The 15,698-nt window shown below is 35.4% G+C and overlaps 2 protein-coding genes across 3 annotated transcripts; both read left to right on the forward strand.

Annotated features, from left to right (window-relative positions):
• Nucleotides 1-1,550: 1,550 nt before the first annotated feature.
• On the forward strand, nucleotides 1,551-2,981 carry LOC109154816. 2 transcript variants are annotated; one of them, XM_019302556.1, is made up of 4 exons: nucleotides 1,551-2,002; nucleotides 2,102-2,220; nucleotides 2,569-2,718; nucleotides 2,757-2,981. In XM_019302556.1, exons 1-3 carry the CDS (start codon nucleotides 1,738-1,740, stop codon nucleotides 2,689-2,691), a joined length of 507 nt encoding a protein of 168 aa, XP_019158101.1. In that variant the 5' UTR covers nucleotides 1,551-1,737; the 3' UTR covers nucleotides 2,692-2,718; nucleotides 2,757-2,981. The 2 variants fall into 2 exon arrangements, with proteins under 2 accessions (XP_019158101.1, XP_019158100.1); XM_019302555.1 differs by having other exon boundaries at nucleotides 2,569-2,981.
• Nucleotides 2,982-7,181: 4,200 nt separating this feature from the next.
• Nucleotides 7,182-12,227, forward strand: LOC109154813 (OTU domain-containing protein 6B-like). The gene is made up of 3 exons (XM_019302554.1): nucleotides 7,182-7,368; nucleotides 10,640-10,745; nucleotides 11,083-12,227. The coding sequence occupies exons 2-3, from the start codon at nucleotides 10,654-10,656 to the stop codon at nucleotides 11,957-11,959; spliced, it is 969 nt and encodes a 322-aa protein (XP_019158099.1). The 5' UTR covers nucleotides 7,182-7,368; nucleotides 10,640-10,653; the 3' UTR covers nucleotides 11,960-12,227.
• The last annotated feature ends 3,471 nt before the right edge of the window (nucleotides 12,228-15,698 follow it).

Genomic DNA, 15,698 nt, shown 5'->3' on the forward strand with positions numbered 1-15,698 from the left:
GGAATTTAAAATCCCTCCAACCAAACGCCCTGTAAGGGGTTGAAGTTTGGTGAAATTTTCATAAAATGAAAACATTTACAGCACGTTTGGTTCACGGAATGAATTTTGAGGTAATGGGAATGCTATTCCATAAGGAATGGAATAGGCAAGGAATAGAATAGGAATTGTATTCTAATGTTTGGTTCGCGGAAGGAATAGACTTTAGGAATTATATTACAGTGTTTGGTTGATTTAAGGAATAGAAATAAAATATGTTTTAAAAGACATAAATACCCTTATAAAAATATGTGATGGTGGCAATGGTGGTGGTGGTGGTGGCGAAGGTGGTGGTGGCGGTGGTGGTGGTGGTGGTGGTGGTGGTGCTGGGGTGGTAGTGGTGGTGGTGGTGGCAGTGGTGGGGGCGACGGTGGTGGTGGTGACGGTGACGGTTGTGGCAGTGGTGGTGGGGCGGCGACGGTTGTGGCGGTGGTGGTGGTGGCGGTGGCGGTGGTGCTGCTGGGTGGTGGTTCTGGTGGCGGTGGTGGTGGTCGCGGCGACGACGACGATGGTGGTGGCATGGTGGTGATGGTGGTGGTGGCAGTGGTGGTGCTGAGGTGGTAGTGGGGTGGTGGTGGTGGCGGTGGCGGCGGTGGTGGTGGGGGCGGGGAAGGTTGTGGCGATGGTGGTGGTGGTGGTGGTGGCGGCGGCAGTGATGGTGGTGGCAACAACGGTGGTGAAATAGGATAAATTTATGTATAGGATAAACAAAATTAGGTTAAAGAAAGGGGTAAAAAAGAAAATAGATTCTAAAATCTATTCCTGAGCGTTCAGTAATAGGCTAATATCAGGGGGAGGGCCCCTAGTAATAGCTATTACCATATTTGAGGTAATAGGCTATTACCAGGAATAGTATTCCTGGTAATAGAAATGGTTACCAAACAAAGGAATATGCCTATTACTGGGAATGCTATGTCATTCCCGGCCTATTCCGTGAACCAAACGGGCCATTAGGGTATTTAAACTAAAAGTAAAATGTTTTCAAAATTCACGAATTAAAATCGATATACCAACTGGTCCAAAAATAAAATAAATTCTTTCTTTGTATTTAATGCTCAACATTCTAAAAGTGAGGATTAATTCATCAATTTGAGTAGATTAACAATTAAAGGTTGTTAAAAAAAAAAAAAAAAAAAAGATGAGCGCAATTTTAAGTCTGACGACAAACCAAGTCGGGGTGAACTTTAAATATTAATAATTTTACCGGTGACCTAACTTTGTGATTGACAAAACTATATATAAATCCTTGTGTTAATTGTTAAAATCATGAGGAATTGGAGAGCGGCGAGGAAGCCTCCGACCAAGATCCCCACGTACACGTGGCGATCTCAGCAATATACTTACGAACCCTGCCGGCAAGCCTCGTGACGGATGACGTTAAATATTTACGGATAAATTGGATTTGTTTTTATTATGATTTTTATTTTTATATTTAAAGAATTAAAAATATTACACCTTTAAAAAAGTTAGAATTTTGATAGCACTATATATATATATAAGGAAGCCCGGTGTTTTGTGCTTTCCTAAAAACACTATCAACTTGGGAAATAGACTCTTGCTTTGTTTCTTCTTCTTCATCTTCATATCCTTATCTTTCTTCCACTCTCGGTCTTCTTCTTCATCACAGTCTCAAAGAGAAACCCAGAGAGAGATATAGATAGATAGATATATATATATATATATATATAGAGAGAGAGAGAGATGGGAAATTGTCAGGCTGTGGATGCAGCAGCACTGGTTATACAGCATCCTAGTGGGAAGATGGAGAGGATGTATTGGCCGATAATGGCGAGTGAGGTGATGAAAACCAACCCGGGCCACTACGTTTCTCTCATAATACCTCTGCCCATCGCCGCCGGCGATGAGAATTCCGACGACAAAACCGTCAGGTTCAGCCGTGTCAAGCTTCTCAGGCCTACTGATACTCTGGTTCTGGGCAGGGCTTATCGCCTAATTACTACTCAAGGTTAGTTCATATATATATATATATAGTTTTTCTTTTGTATTAGGAATAAGTTTTGGATGTGAATTTATATATATAATTTTGGTTGTTTTGATGTTGCAGAGGTGGTGAAGGTCCTGAAAGCTAAAAAGTATGCAAAGATGAAGAAGACAGATTCACAGAAACAGAGTTCAGGCTGTGAAGTAGAAGTAGAAGAAGAAGAAGAAAGGAAAAACAATCAAGTAAGAATATTCCTAGCTAGCTAACACCTACCCAATGAATAAATTAAATTTGATCATAAAATTAATTTTGTCCAAAAATGTGTGAGTGTATATAAGAAAATAAAGTTGTGTCTTCGGCTACTAGTTATAAGCTTGCTTTTGACGAAATGGTAAACGTTTGATCTAACAAGTGGTATCAGAGCGCCCAGGTGATGGGTTTGACCCTAACCTGGTGCTGGTAAAGGATGGCGGTGACAGTGACAGTCTATAAGAAAATAAAATTGTGTCTTGACTACTAGCTACAACTTGCTTTTGGCGTAACGGTAAACGCTTGATTGATGCTAAGAAATATATATAATATAATTTCAGGGCATGAGACATGAAAAACGTAGGCAGATGGGTGGGGCAACGAAGCTGGGTGGCGGTGGGTCTAAATCCTGGCGTCCTTCATTGCAGAGCATTTCTGAATCTGCTGCTGCAGCTGGGAGCTGATGAGGGATGGTTGGTTCTGAAATTTCAATGGAAGTTTAAATCCAAAAACTCTGATCTTAATTGAGATGGAAGATGAGTAGTTGTGTATAGCTAAAAGGAAAATGAAAAAACATGCCTGAGAACCAACACAGATCAGATCAGATCAGATCATACTAAAATGGAAATTGTGTTGGACACTTTTTCACATGTTCTTCAATTGATTGACACCACAATTATTGTAGCTTAGCTAGATTCAATTTAGAAGATCACTCTTGATAGTTGTTAATACATATGCAATTCAGTTTTTATTACCCAATCTAATCAATGTATTTGTTCAACAAATCAAGAGTTTGCTTATCATCTCATATCAAAGCATTAAGCCTAAATTAATTTCACCAAGATGCAAATACCATGACACACAATTCAAAAAGATCAAGTACTGCTTTAACATTTCTCATATCATAAACAAGTCAAGATCACTGGGGAAACCATAAACCCAAAACATCCCAAATGTAGAGAAAAAAAATTGATTATGAATTGAGAACAACAATTCCACCAAAGTCAAGATCAAGTTCTTTGGTGATGCCACACATATCATGCACCCAGGGGCGGAGCTGCCATGGCCCATGGAGGTCAATGCCTCCATTGCCAAAAATTAGGCTACCCAAAAACGACGTTGTTTTGGAGCTATATATATATATATATATATATATATATAGAGGGAAGGGTTCAGGTGCAGGGAAGAGTTACCATGCTGCTGTGCAAAAGACGCACCTTAAGAACAAAATTCATGCACCTTAAGTTTCAACAACTACTCATATTAAGTACACAACCCATGCACTTTAATCACAAAAAGCACGCACCTCAAATTTGACCTAGACACACTCCCCTATCGCACTGTCAGTCTATCCTCTACTTCGCCAGTCATCACTAAACACCAGTCGCCGCCGTCTTCAACTCTTCACCCTCAGGCCTCAGGTAGTCAAGTTCGTAGTTGGTCAACTCCGTCTATAAATCTTAATTTGTTCAATTGTTTGCCTTAAGTTTTGAGTTTTGAACTTATGCAGCAAATTTTATTATGTTTTGCCCTAAATTTCTTAATTATGTTTTGCTTATGTTTATCAGTTTATTTCTTAGCCCCCACTCAAAGAAAATTCTGAATCCGCTTTTGCATTTTACCTGTACTTTAATTTAATTGAATGACTTAAATTGTATTGTATAGATTACATACATGACTCGATCTGTCAACAAATGAATTGGAAGCCATAAACCCAAAACATCACTTCTGTTGTTACCTAAGCTAAAGGCTAAAGGCTAAAGCCATCATCATTCTTTCCAAACGACTTGCATTAATTGGAAGCCAAATTAAAGCATGACTTGTGTTATATATTAGCAAAGCTGAATCCATGAAAATTCTGTCCGATGTGAATCGGTAAAACCACACTATACACTCAAAACACCGATCACTTCTTTCATTAGCTAAGCTAAGCCCATAATCATTATATTATTCTTCCAAATGAATTGAAAACCATAAACTGCATGCATGCATGCCTCTTCTATAAACAAGAATATATATATGCAGTAACATTTGTGGGTTCAATTCCCACTCAACATTCACATTCTTCCAGAGCAGAATATAATGAAACAAATCAAATAATTAAATGGCTTGGCTTTTGAATCCAGTTCATTCCCTAGTTTGCTAACACATGACAGATTGTATTCGATCTATTCAATTCAATACTATAATAACCGAATCAAAATTTAGAACTTTTCAATGAAAATTCATCGAAATCCAATGGTGGAAAGTACATCTATCAATGTTGGGAACAATGGCAAGTGTGTGAGATCAGAACTCTCAACTAGCTTAGGTGTTTGATTAGGTTAACTTCGGTTTGCAAATCGGTACTCCAGTAGTTCTAATTGGCATGCAATTAAGGGACTGTTCTTATGTTACAACTACTTAGCTTGTTACGCTACCAAGTGGTTTGACAAAGTAGACAAGTTTAATGGGTTCAACTTTAAAATGCAATTAAAAAATGTTGTTCTCAGGTTTGTGAGGTTCTTGCTGATTGAGAAAGCTCTTCAAGTAAAGGAGATGTGCAAACTGTTAGTGCGGTTCAAGTATGAAAACACTCAAATTCAGATTTCCTATGCAAAAACTACTTACCTACTTGTGGCTTTCCAACCTTTGGCGTGGTAGGATTGGTCATCTTAATTTTAATTCTTTGCATACATGCATTATTAACATGATCGGACCTAGCTAATTCCAACATTTCAAATTGATGTTATTCAACGGTGTGAAGTTTTTGTTGAGGCAATACAACGAGAACCCCTTTTAAATCAATTGAAAGGAACACATAACTACTTTAATTAATCCACAATAATATATGTGGTTATAAATTAATAAAAAGAAGAGATTGTAATGAATATTTTATTATCTTTATTAATGATAACACTCGTTACTCATATATGTATTTGTTTAAGAGCAAGGACAGACTCATTAATAAATTCATTATTTATAAGAATGAAGTGGAAAACCAATTTAATAGAAAAATTAAGGTGGTTAGAAGTTAGAGCTGATTGAGGTAGCAAGTTAGTATGATGACCAACTGGTGATTATTACAAGGAACATAGTATTGTATATCAGAGTAGAACACCTTATTCACTTCAATCAATGTTGTTACTGAAAGTAAAAAAATCACACATTGAAAGAGATTATGAATGCGATGTTGCTGAGTTCAGCTTTGCACAAATATATGTGGTGTGAGGCTATTTTGTCAAATAAATAGTTTTTAAATAATGTATCATGCAATCAAGAACCTCCATAAGACTCTATATGAGTTATGGGATGTAGGAAATAATCCTATCAATATTTGAAAGTGTGGGACTGTTTTGCAAAAATAGTAATACCAACACTAATAAAAATAAATATAGGTTATAAAATTGTAAGAAGTAATTTTGTTGATTATGCACATAACAGTAGTGCTTAATGATTTCTAGTGTATGAATTCCATAATCCAGATATACATAAGAACACAACAATTGAGTCAAGAAGCGCATTGTTCTTCAAAGATGTATTTTCGCATAAGTTCAATGAATGACCTCTTATGTACGGAAGAACATTCGATGAGACTATATATAATGATAGTGGGGATTTGAATATGCACCTGATCGAACTCAAGCATAGACACAACAAAAGAACTAGGATTGAGAAGATAACATTAAAAACTAACTAAGGGCAAATCAGTAAATAAGGCGCCCAATAACCAATTCCGAAAATAAGTTGCACAACTACCACATACGAGTACATGCTCCCCAGTGGGTTCAATAGACCCGTTGCAAAACCAATGAGTCTATTGAACCTGTTGATATGCCTCATGATCTTTCAACTAGCAGGGCAATGAATAAAGATCAATCTATGTGATTTTATGAAATCGAGTTTAGGCCATCCAAATAAAAAAATGAAAACGAATCTAGGTCATCCAAATAAAAAAAATGAATGTACAAGATTAGTCCACAGTTCACGCATGGGGACTAGTAGGTCAAATAGCTTTATAGGTAGTGTAAATGCAAATTTGGTATTTACACCACATGCATTAAATATGGTCAAAGATTATTCTTTGTTTTTCATTTTTTTAAATTAAAATTATTAAAATTAAAAAAAAATTAAAAAAAAATTTTTTTAAAAAAAAGAACACCGTCCGTCACCTTCTCCTGTGAGAAGGCACCCCAGTGGGTTGTCTTCTCCGGTGAGAATGTAACCCAGTGGTTTGTTTAAAAAAAAAAAAAAAAAAAAAAAAAAAAAAAAAAAAAGAACACCGCCCGTCACCTTCTCTGCCTTCTCACCGGAGAAGGCAACTGGGCTGCCTTCTCCGGTGAGAAGGCACCCCAGTGGGTTGTCTTCTTCGGTGAGAAGGTAACCCAGTGGTTTGTTTAAAAAAAAAAAAAAAAAAAAAAAAAAAAAAACACCGCCCGTCACCTTCTCCGGTGAGAAGGCAGGGACTGCCTTCTCACTGGAGAAGACAATTGGGCTGCCTTCTTACCGCTTAAAAAAAAAAACAAAAAAAAAAAAAACGAAGGAAGCCTTCTCCGGTGAGAAGGCGATGGACATGCCTTCTCACGGAGAAGGCGACCCATGTAGCTTTCTCCGGTGAGAAGGCACCGAAGGCGGGATTTCTTTCTTTTTTTAAATTTTTTTTTTTTTTGAATTAATTAATTATTATTTAAATTTAATAAATGTGATTTAATTAGGGTGGTGAAAATAGCATTCTGACCACTCATTAGGCTATTTGCACCACCTATGTATTTATTATAAGTTTTTAACTTTTTATATTTTCAATGTACTTTTTATCACATTTTGGTCAAAGGGGTGCAAATAGCAACACCCATTTAAATATATTGAATTTTTATATTATTATTAATTATTAATTCATAAAATATTAAAATTAATTAATTTATGAAATAGGCAACTTAAAACTTCCTAAATATGCAATAAAACCCTAGCATCTTTTTTAGTCCCTTCCCTTCCCTTCCCAATTCCCATCGAGCATTGCCTAGGAGAAATATCGCGCAGAGAGAGAGAGAGAGACAGAGAGAGAGAGAGACAGAGAGTAGCGCAGCCTTCAACCACCAAAATACGCAATGCCCCAATAGATAGCGCCGCCCAGGGATTCTTCAGACGGAGAGACCTTACCTCAAGTAAGTACCATTCTATTTTTCTTCAGCATTTTTTTTTGGTAGTTTAAGTTAAATGTATTGGTCGACTTTAATTTCTTGTATATTTACCGAATGGTTTAAGCTGAAAATTTTTCGATTTTATTTGTAGAGCTATATTAATTTTATTGTTGTTAATCATGGGGAATTAGGTACTGTTGAAACCTGAATTGTTGGTTAATGAATTATGTGAATAAATGATTTAAGTGTACACTTTGCTAAGTTGGTTGTTTGAGACAATTTTACCTTCTTTTTTTTAAAGTGCTAGTAGTGTGCTCAACCGGTTCTTGAAGCTCCGAATTATTGACTATGGTTAGGATAAATTTCAGTTGTTTATGGATGGAAAATACTATACCAGTTTAGTTGGATTGGGATATGTGAGTTGGAGTATTTTCAGATTTGATAATGTGTATGGAATTAGTTGAAGGAGGGTATGCCATTCGTCCATGTATATTGGATTGGAAGTTTCTTGACTGTAATTGAAATAATCTATGTTAAACAATTTATTCTATATTCAAGGAGTTGCACCATGGGCCGATGGGTATCGATTTGTCATTGATTTTTCAATGTGCATTTAATCTTTGGAGTAATGGATGCTCTTTATTCATGTTTTGAAAAGTCATCTGGCATCTTTTTGAAGTGTTGATTATGCACAAATTTCCTTTGGCAAAATGCAAAAATCTTTTCTAAGAAAATCTGTCATCATTATCGAACTTGTTAAAACCAAAGCGTAGAAGGGAGTTGTGCGACAGGAAATCACCATGCCATAGTGAAGTGCAGTTGTGTGAAAAAGCGGCCGCTTCCTGGCAGAGCGACGAGGCGCAGCCTAGCGATGCTTTCTCATGAAAAGCGCAGTCAACTTGTAGGTCAGCACAAAAAATAAAATGAAAATAAAAATAAAAGACCTGAAATAGGGTTTGCAAAGTTGCAACCTTCTCTTCTCCAACCTTTTAAGACTTGAAAGGGCAGCTTGCTGCTCGCCACAGCCAGAAATTAGGGTTTGTGAGGTCACCACCTCATCTCCAGCAACCCTTTGATTGTTCAATCTCACCACTCACCAATGAAATTGCTATCCCACTTCGACCTTCGACCCAATAGGAGTACAGGAAAATGAAATCACTGTCTCACTCTGTTTCAGCCAGTGAAGTAGGCAACTAATCTGGGATTTTGGTTTTATGATATTCTTAATTTCTGATTAAAAAAAAATTCTGCCAGTGAAGTTTAAATTTATTTTTGAACTTTGAATATAAATCTTTAATTTTCTTAAAACTTTTTATAAAACTGTAAATTTTGTTATATAAATTTGTAATTTTTTTAAAACTTTTATAAAGTGGTAATTTATTTATTTTTTTATTTATTTTTATATACCATTTTGCATCGCTAGTTTAGTAATTGTGTTTTTTTAGAAAAGCGTTGCATTGTGTGAAAAAGCAATGCATTGCTTTGCGCGTTTGCTTTAAAGCAAAACCCAGCCTCATCCTGTTGCTACACTTTTTCACTTTAAAAAGTTTGTTCATTATTAACTAGGTTTTGAGAAGTCTAAGTAAATGGCCTTTGTAGATAGTATATAGCATATCCTAAAAAGGAGGAAAGACACATAACGTGTTCAAGTGTTTGCTAGATATACTTGATGAATGAAAAAGAATTATCTTGAGATGAAGATATATACAGTTTATGTTCTAATTTGTTGGAGGAAGATTTGGTGATGTTAGTTCTAGTTGTTTGTATAATTAATTCTACTATATCTGCTTTTTACATATGCTAAGTTGGCAATCCTTCCTATTCCATTTCAGTTCTTTTACCAGCTTATAAAGATTAAGCACAATTCTCTATATCCACCATTAATATGTACTCAACTTTGATATGTTTTGTTAAATTTATTGATAAGGAGTAATTACTAAGATGAAAATACTCAGGTAATTAGGTGTAGCTATACGATACTTGACACATTTAACCATTGAACAGATATAATCATCCATAGAAATTGCTTGATAAATAACCAGGTATTGAGACAATTCATTCAGAATTATATAGAAAATCTAAAAAGTGTAGTTGCGTTACTATAATTTCAGATTCTGCACTTCAAGTATACCATTTATAGAAGTACTAGACAAGAGGTAAGTATGTGTCGGAAATATAAATTAACTTTAGAAAGTAAAATGTCCGTTGTGTTTTGATACATTAGAAAGGTGTATTAGCCCGACGCATGTAAAATCCACCGTCAAATAAGGACACAATGCAATGCGGCTTCAGTTCTAATTTTGCGCCATAGACAGTAACGCTCAACATCAGCCATACTTGGGAAAGGACGAAAGGTTGATGAGTGAAACCTATCTTTTGGGACATTGTCTGTAGCCTAATAATCAAATATAATCTATTAAGCTCTTCCTATATTTTGTATGTAGCTCAAACTTTTTTGCCATTTTTGCATTAGTGAATTGTATATAAGTATATAACTCTTGTATGTGTGCCTAACCTGTTGTCATTCTTCAAGTCTTGGTGTTTTAGTTCAATTGTTTTGGCTCGAAAGTTGCAACATTAAAATAACCCTTTTCCTTTAATTGGATGTCCTAATGTGTCATCCAATGCTAAAGAATATAAATTGGAATATTTATTTATTAATTTTCTCTCTGCATACTTCTTTGGTTATCATACTTGTACTTCCATCGTTTTCAAGCACAGGAAAACCTAGAATACATGTTGGACTAAAGATCTGAACTAGTAAAATTATGCTTTTCTTTCTGTGTTTTTTCATTTTCAGTCCATTTAACTTATGCTTACTTCTGTACTTGTTCATAAATGATAAATGAGATTTTTGAGAGAGTTTCTCATTTAAGGTTCGGCTGAACTCGAGTTGGAAAAAAAATTATCTATTCATAACATTGAATAAATTTTTGTGAAGTAACTAATACCATTACAGTTTACATCCTGAAAGTATTTTTAAAGATTAAAGATATGCAGGCATTAACGGAGAAGTCACTGTTGGTGATAGTGAGATATCACATGATTATGCTATAGATCATTAAGATTTTAATTTTTAGTTGCCAAAAATAGGAAGGATTTTAATGTAATTGGAGCTAAAGAATTTAGCACACAGAAATATGGCATGACAATTTACATATCAAAAGAAAAAAATAAAATTAAAGACGGTTTACTCTCAGCTCAACCTTTTCTGTGTACAATTCTTATTATCACACAATGCTAGGTTCATTTCTTCTAAACTCTAGCCATATTGAGATGCTTGCTTTGGTTTTAGATTCAAAGTTTGGAATGGAGGACACTCCTAAAGTAGAGGCTGAATTGTCTGAGTTGGCCTCTGAAAATGCACAAGAAACCAGGGAAGAGATGCTTTCTAGGCACAGGTGAGAAGGCAAATTTGTTTTACTTTTGCCTTTTATCAAATATCCATGTTTCTTTATTATACGATTCAGTGGGGGTATATATTATTCTTTGAAATTTCATTGCATGGGAGTATGGGACTAGTCACTTAACTTTGAAAGAACATGGTTGCTTTTAGACAATTTTGCTAGTCTTTCCATTTGCAGTTTGTAACTAAAGCATCAATCAATTTGCCTAAACTTAATTAGGAGTTGTTGTGGCACTAATATTTCACGATTACTTTGTCTCTGTATCTAGTAATAGGGGAATAGATTTTCAGCTTTGTTTTTCTTCAATGTCATTTTACTTTGATGTATGCAGAAAAGAGATTTCCAAGCTACAGGACAAAGAAACTGCGATGAAAAAGGCAGCTGCAAAAGGTAGCAAGGCGGAGCAGAAAGCTAAGAAGAAACAAGTGGATGAAGAGATGTCTAAACTTTTGACAGAGCTCAAAGAAAAACATGCTGCAGAACTTGGTTCTCTGGGCTATAGTGGTAATATCGATGGGAAAGATAAAGGAAATCTTGAAAATTTGGTGAATGCCATTGCTGGGGTATCTGTCAGCAATCAGGCTGAACATTCAAAGCCTAGTAAGAGTGTGAAGAGGCGTGAAAAAAGAGCTCAACAAGAAGCAGCCAGAGAGCAAAGAATACAAGAAGAGCAGAGTAATATTACAAGTGATCGGGTCATTGAGAATGAGAAGCTGGAAAAGAAGCTTGAACCCCTTGGATTGACCATTAATGAAATAAAGCCTGATGGACACTGTCTCTATAGAGCTGTTGAGAATCAGCTAGCTGTACATTCTGGAGGCTCATCTCCTTATACTTACCTGGAACTACGACAGATGGTGGCTGCTTACATGAGGAAGCATGCATCTGATTTCCTTCCTTTTTTCCTCTCCGAGAATATTATTGAAGGCGAATCAGATGATTCTCTTATGCAGAGGTTTGATAAGTATTGTAGAGAAGTGGAGTCAACTGCAGCATGGGGAGGACAACTTGAGCTCGGTGCCCTAACTCATATCTTAAAGAAACATATCCTGATATATTCAGGATCTTTCCCTGATGTGGAGATGGGAAAGGAATACAAACCCGCCAGTGTCACTGCCTCATTTGAGCCAAGTATCGTGCTATCATACCACAGGCATGCATACGGACTTGGCGAGCATTATAACTCGGTCATCCCAAACTCGGCTTGATAGCTATGCATATGTCAGATGATCGAGGTTTCCTTCACTAGTATACCATTTACCTAGTACTTGTATTTTCACAAAATATTTACTTTATAGTTGATGATGCAATTTCGATTTTCCAGTTATTGTGATCTTATACTGCTGTTGGTGTTCTCCTTTCTGACTTTACATTTGTTCGATCATAGTTAATACATATTGTTGACTGTTTCATAATGTTTTTGTGCTTTGGCGTGCCTTTTTGAATGCAAAGAGAAACCAACACCTCATTTGAACTTCCTTTTCCCGTAATACTTTGTTGAAAACTATTCCTAGTAGCGGTATCTTCTAGGGTGTTGCAAATGAGCGCGAAGATTGGCCAACTCTGCTGCAGGCACTGGCAAAAATGGCAGCACAAGTCACGGCTCCTAATCTAACCCTGGGTAAGTTCATCTCTTCGTCTACTTGTTTCTTCTTTAGCTTTCTGCTCTACCGTGCTATCTTTTGCAGCTGCCTTTTTCATTGCAGTTTCTTTGTCCTGTAGCTTGGAAATCTCTTTTGTGCATTAATCACAGTAAAATGAGATTGGAGAAAAACAAAGCTGAAAATATATTTCGATATTACTCGAGATATAGATTAAATATGCTCACACACCTCTTCACGTGTGCGGTAGATTCGAACCCATGACCATTGGTCTGGCTCTGATACCAAATTAAAGCATGTGCTCCATCTCAACTAAAAGCTTAAGCTGATAGTTGGATTGCACGTTAATGGCTATATGCTCACAGATTATAGAGACATAGTAATAGTGTCACAACAACTAATCCATATTAAGTTTAGGCAAATTGATTGGTGAAATGGAAAGACTAGCTATATTTATGTCAAATGGACCAGGTTTTCTTCACTAGTACAACCATTAATCTAGTACTTGTATTGAATTTATAGTTGATACATTTTTTTTTTTAGTACTACTAACTCTGTTACAATGCAGTATCTGTTCATAACTACTTTCTCAACCTACTAAAGCACTAGGGATGTTAATTGAATCCGCTCTCGACGGGGAACCCGATTCCCCGCCCCTACGGGGACGGGGATGGGGACAGAAATATGGGATCGGGGATGGGGATGGGGATGGGGACAATTTTGAATTCCCCGCCGGAGACGGGGGCGGGGATGGGGAGTACTCTCCCTGCCCCGCCCCGTCCCGTCCCCGATATATATATATATATATATATATATATATATATATATATATATATATATATATATATATATATATATATATATATATATATATATATATTGCCACACAGCACACACAAATGTAGTACTTTGTATACAATATATATAATTTTAGAAGTATTCTTGTCATTGTATGTCATGCATATTTAAATAAAATGTTTAATTGTAAAATATTGAATACACCTTTGAGTTGGGGATGGATATATATGCGTTATTTATTTAAATGTTTTTAATGTTTAATTTTTTTTTTTTATAACTTATTAACGGGGGTGGGGATTCCCCGTGGGGATGGGGGATGGGGGGAATTTTTCATTCCCCGGCGGGGATGGGGATGGGGACGGGGAATGGGGGTATGTCCCCCGCCCCGTTGACATCCCTATAAAGCACTAAGATTCAATATCACCCCTATTGGGGATCGAACCCATGATCCCCCATTCGGGAGAGTCACTTCGTGTCACTAGACCACAAGGTCATTGTCATAGTTGATACAATTTCTTTCTTCCAGTTATTATGATCTTATACTTCTCTCAAAAGGTTGAATCCTCAACTCCAACTTAACCGAGCATGTGAGAGGATGTAAATTATGGTAATTCAATGGCTCAGCAGACATGACCAAATACCGGTGTGTACAAGGGGTTTGCACACTTTTGACATAATTCTCAACTGCTGCTGCCGAGTTTTGAATCCCCTTTGATCTTTTTCTCTCAAATACTACCTACTGAACTAGTTAAGTTAAGCCCATGCGGACTATTATGATCTTATGTGTAATTGGTGGTTGTCGTTAGGGAGATAGATACCATTGACGATTTGATCGATGATGGTGTTGCAAAATGGAATGAGCAGGTACTGTACTGTACTGATCAGAGAGGAAAACATCTGCAATCTATCCGGGCAATGTGTGTAATTCAAGGGGATTAGATTGTACTCCAACCATAATTCATAAAGCATTCGTCAGACTATATTAATTTTTTGTTTGGTTAGATCGGATAATAAAATTCGAATAAGCATGTACAAGAGTTTCAAATTTAGTATAAAATTACCAAGTAAAAGAAATAAATATAATAATTATTCTAATGCAAAACAAGTATGAGTTTTCATCAACCAGCATATTCATATTAATTGTTATCCCAACTTATCAATGTGGAGATCAATGAAATTCTTTTGCTTACCACTCTATATAGATGTTAATTCATTATATTAGACTAAATAAGGATTTTAGCAAATAAAAACATAAAAATAGTACTCCACTTCCTAAAATTTTCTTTCAATAGAAAGAGCCCATGGAAGACCATTGTCTACATTTTCCTTGGTGTAATTAACTCCAATAACAGGTGTAGAATGTTTTATTATAAATGATAATCTTTTTATGTTAAGAGTTTATTACAAAAATCTTTTAACAACTCTATCAAAAATAGCATGGGATCCTAATGGCCCCCGACTAGCTTGGGATAGTCAGGGCCGTCCCTGACCATGTTTGGCCAGGGCATACGCACAGGGCCCCAAATTTTGGGGGGCCCCAAATCATCTAATAGAATTTGTATATATTACAGAGTTATGTACACACATTTCATAGTTTGGTTGTTGTGCCCCCAAATTTTGGGGGTACTTTTTTTTTTTTTTTTTTTTTTTTTTTTAAAGTATATATTTATGTTTTATATATTAAATTATTAGTGTTGGTATAACTTATGTATAAAAAAAAAATTAAGATGGTCTAAAATTCTACAAAGCAAAATTTGTAGAATCCTATATATAATAAAGCCATATGGTCTTGTGAAAATTAAATGGTGATAATCAACATTTAATTTTCACAAGACTATAATAATATTGTTAATTATAATAATAATAATAATAATAATAATAATAATAATAATAATAATAATTGCAATAATAATAATGATAATAATTTTCACTGACAGTTTCTAATATATATATATATATATATATATATATATTTATTTATTTATTTATTTATTTATTTATTATATTTATTTATATTTCAATTTCTACTGGCAAATTATTGTGTGAACGATGGTCCACATAATTGTATGGATCATGAATATCAAATACATTTTTAATATATTAAAAATACATTATTTTTATATTGAAAGTACCTTACATACATATATAATGTACCCTTAGTATATTTAAAATATACTTTTTATTGCATGCAACCCCAAAGTTCATAAGTTTGAAATTAATATATGGCATAGCTAGGCGGCCTAATATTTAAGATTGTTGATGTGCATATTGAGGACTACGGAGACAAAGATGCGTTATTCGTGGATTCATCGGATACTATCCAAAAACACTCTCCAGCTTAATTGACGTGAAGTAGGCTTAGTAACATTAAGATTATATTCTCGAATTATTAGTTCTCATCTTTTATTGATTACACACTTAATTCGATAGTATTTGGAAGAAAAACTCAATGTTCGAACTAAGATTGTGATTTTGGTCTTTAAAGGTCAATTGTATGTTGCTACATCTAGAGTTAGAAATCTCAAAGGTCTAAAAATTTTGATCTGTG

The sequence above is a fragment of the Ipomoea nil genome, unplaced genomic scaffold (assembly GCF_001879475.1).
Source record: "Ipomoea nil cultivar Tokyo-kokei standard unplaced genomic scaffold, Asagao_1.1 scaffold2653, whole genome shotgun sequence".
Lineage (NCBI taxonomy): Eukaryota > Viridiplantae > Streptophyta > Magnoliopsida > Solanales > Convolvulaceae > Ipomoea > Ipomoea nil.